At 37.5% G+C, this 3,803-nt stretch overlaps 1 protein-coding gene across 1 annotated transcript; it reads right to left on the reverse strand.

Annotated features, from left to right (window-relative positions):
- Nucleotides 1–389: 389 nt before the first annotated feature.
- Nucleotides 390–1,175, reverse strand: LOC140038412 (secreted RxLR effector protein 161-like). Its single transcript, XM_072083764.1, has one exon. It carries the CDS (start codon nt 1,173–1,175, stop codon nt 390–392), a length of 786 nt encoding a protein of 261 aa, XP_071939865.1.
- Between the last annotated feature and the right edge of the window lie 2,628 nt (nt 1,176–3,803).

Below are 3,803 nucleotides of genomic sequence, written 5' to 3' on the forward strand. Positions count from 1 at the left end.
AACGGATCACTCCAATGCATTTGAACTCTTCAAATCATCTACACATTAGCCTAGATATCTTTATACCATGGTTGATGAGAACAACCACTAATTACCTTAATCAGAGGCTAACTGTGTACTAGTTTTACCGTACTAAAGATGTCCTATTTCATTAGTACTATAACTAGGGAATTCTAAGAATATTACTATAAATGCGATTGATATCTCATGGTCACCAACTCTTGTGACTACCATCACATCAGTAAATATTCTAAGGACTTTATCGGTTATAACTAATAGTTAACAGATAAATAAGAAGTTATTAAAATACAAAACATATAATAAGGAATGCATAAAATAAAACAAATACATTGTTTTAGGGCATACACTCCAACAATCTCCCACTTGCACTAAAACATATTTTCCATGTTTTCCATCCCATAAGATAATACATGACTATCATGCTTCTTTTGAGAAAGGACTTTAGTGAGAGGATCAGCTATGTTATCCTCTGTGGAGACTCTCTCTATCTTTACATCATTCCTAGCAACGATTTCTCTAATCAAGTGAAATCTTCTAAGCACATGTTTGGATCGCTGATGAGACCTGGGTTCCTTGGCTTGAGCTATAGCCCCATTGTTATCACAGTACAAAGTGACCGGATCAACAATGGTTGGAATCACACCAAGTTCAGTTACGAACTTCTTGATCCAAACTGCTTCCTTAGCTGCTTCGGCGGCCGCAATGTACTCAGCCTCTGTTGTAGAATCTGCTGTGGTGTCTTGTTTGGAACTCTTCCAACAGACGGCACCTCCATTACGAGTAAAAATGAAGCCTGACTGTGATTTACAATCATCCTTATCTGATTGAAAACTCGTATCCGTATAGCCTTTGAGTTCTAACTCACCTTTTCCATATATTAAGAACAAATCTTTGGTCCTTCTTAAGTAGTTAAGAATGTTCTTAACGGCTGTCCAATGACCCTCACCTGGATTAGCCTGAAATCTGCTTGTGACACTCAGAGCATATGAGACATCAGGTCTTGTACATAACATAGCATACATAATTGATCCAATTGCTGAAGCATATGGAACAGTATGCATCTTATCAGTCTCAACTTGTGTCCTTGGACACATATTTTTAGAAAGGCTTATACCATGAGTCATAGGTAAATTACCCCTCTTAGACTGATCCATGCTAAACCTTTTTAGCACTTTTTCTATGTACGTAGATTGTGAAAGACCTAGTAGCCTTTTAGTTCTATCCCTCTAGATCTTAATGCCTAATATATAGGCCGCTTCTCCTAAATCTTTCATGGAAAAGTTCTTCGACAACCAACCCTTTACCTATTGTAACATCGGTATGTTGTTTCCCATTATTAATATGTCATCTACATATAGAATAAGGAAAACAATCGAACTCCCACTAACCTTCTTATACACACAAGGTTCATCCGGATTCTTGAGAAATCCAAATTCTTTGATCGTCTCATCGAATCGGATGTTCCAACTCCTAGATGCTTGCTTAAGTCCGTAAATAGACTTTTGTAGCTTACATATTTGACTAGGATTTGTAGATGTAAAGCCTTCAGGTTGTGTCATATACACATCCTCATGCAATGTCCCGTTTAGGAACGCGGTCTTTACATCCATCTGCCAAATCTCATAGTCATGATTTGCTGCTATTGCAAGCAATATCCGAATGGATTTAAGCATAGCTACTGGTGAGAAAGTTTCGTCGTAATCGATTCCCTCTTTCTGCTTGTAGTCTTTGGCTACCAGTCTAGTTTTATAGGTAACCACATTACCATCCATGTCAGTCTTCTTCTTGAAGATCCATTTACACCCTTCAGGTGGATCAACTAAGGTCCACACCTTATTGTCATACATGAAATTTATTTCAGAATTCATGGCTTCTAACCATTTAGAGGAGTCTGGATTGCTTATTGCCTCTTGGTAGGTAGTAGGTTCGTCATCTTGAATGACTAGCACATCATTGCTATGGCTCACAAGAAATTGGTATCTCTTGGGAGTTGAGCGTGTTCTTACTGACCTACGAAGCCCTTGTGTATCAACAGCTTCTGTATCTACCTCATCATTATGTGGTTGAAGCTGTTCTACTACAGGTTGTTCAATGTTTGTTTGATGATCCTGAATTTCTTCAAGATCTATTCTACTCCCACCGCTTCTTTCTTGAATGTATTCTTTCTCTAGAAATATAGCATGTTTTGAGACAAATACCTTTTGCTCAATTGGATTGTAGAAATAGTATCCTATAGACTCTCTTGGATACCCAACAAACAAACATTTGTCAGATCTAGCTTCAAGCTTGTCTGACTCTGCCCTCTTCACATAAGTTGGGCAGCCCCAAACCTTCATATAAGATAGATTTGGTTTCTTTCCTTTTCATAACTCATATGGTGTGGAGTCGACAACTTTAGTGGGTACTCTATTAAGAGTATAAGAGGCTGCATCTAATGCATATCCCGAAAATGATTTTAGGGCACTTGAGTGGCTCATCATAGAACGAACCATGTCCAATAAGGTTCGGTTTCTCCTTTCAGATACACCATTTAACTGTGGTGTGCCTGGAGGAGTCCATTGCGGAACTATTCCATTATCCTTTAAATAAACTCCAAACTCGTCATTTAAGTATTCTCCACCACGATCAAATCGTAGTACCTTAATACTTTTATTGGTTTGTTTTTCTACTTCATTCTTGAATTCTTTAAAGTTTTCAAAGGATTCAGATTTGTATTTCATTAAATGCACATAACCATATCTCGAATGGTCATCTGTGAAGGTGATGAAGTATGAAAAACCACCTCTAGTAGTAATCGACATTGGTCTACATACATCAGTATGTATTAGGTCAAGTAAATCACTGGCTCGTTCTCCTTTTCTATTAAAGGGCATTTTGATCATTTTGCCAAGTAAACAAGCTTCGCATGTATTATATGATTCATAATCAAATGAGTCCAAGTATCCATGTTGGTATAGCTTGGAGATGCGTTTTTCATTTACATGACCAAGCCTACAGTGCCAGAGGTAGGTTTTATTTAGTTTATTTTTTCCCATTCCTTTTTCACTCACATTGAGAATTTGATGATCAAGATCTAGAATATATAAACCGTTATTCCAACTTCCAGAACCATAAAACACACCATTTTTAGAAAAAGAACAACATTTATTCTCCTGGGTTATCCGAAACCCATTTAAATCCAAACAGGAAATAAAAATGATGTTTATAGTAAGTGCCGGAATACAATAACAATTTAATAATTCTAAAATCAATCCACTGGGTAAAGTGATATAATAATTCCCTACAGCTAAAGCAGCAACTTTTGCTTCATTACCCACACGTAAGGTGACTTCTCCTTTCCCCAACTTTCTACCATCCCTTAGACCCTGCATAGATGTGCAAATGTGAGAACCACATCCGGTATCTAATACCCAAGAGTCTAATTTGGAAGTAGACACATTAATCTCAATCATAAATGTACCTGATGATGAAGTTTCAGCAAGCTTCTTTTGCTTCAGGCTCTCCAAGTATGACTTGCAGTTCCTTTTCCAATGTCCAGTTTGATTACAATGGAAGCAGGTTGCTTTGGACTGGTCCGCCTTTACCTTTTTGGGCTTTTGGATGGGTTTGTTTTTGGATTTCTTAAATCCCTTTTCTTGCCTCTTCCTCTTCTTAAAGGAAGTAACGACAAGCACACCAGTAGAGCCTTTCCCCTTTTTGATTTCTTTCTCAGCAGTTTTCAGCACATTCAACAATTGAGGCAAAGTGTGCTGCAGATTATTCATCTGATAGTTCATAACAAA

The sequence above is a fragment of the Coffea arabica genome, chromosome 3e (genome assembly GCF_036785885.1).
Source record: "Coffea arabica cultivar ET-39 chromosome 3e, Coffea Arabica ET-39 HiFi, whole genome shotgun sequence".
Lineage (NCBI taxonomy): Eukaryota > Viridiplantae > Streptophyta > Magnoliopsida > Gentianales > Rubiaceae > Coffea > Coffea arabica.

Bases quoted from the DNA above. Each gene is read 5' to 3' on its own strand.
- LOC140038412 (XM_072083764.1), bottom strand. From the start codon at position 1,175: ATGGATCAGTCTAAGAGGGGTAATTTACCTATGACTCATGGTATAAGC.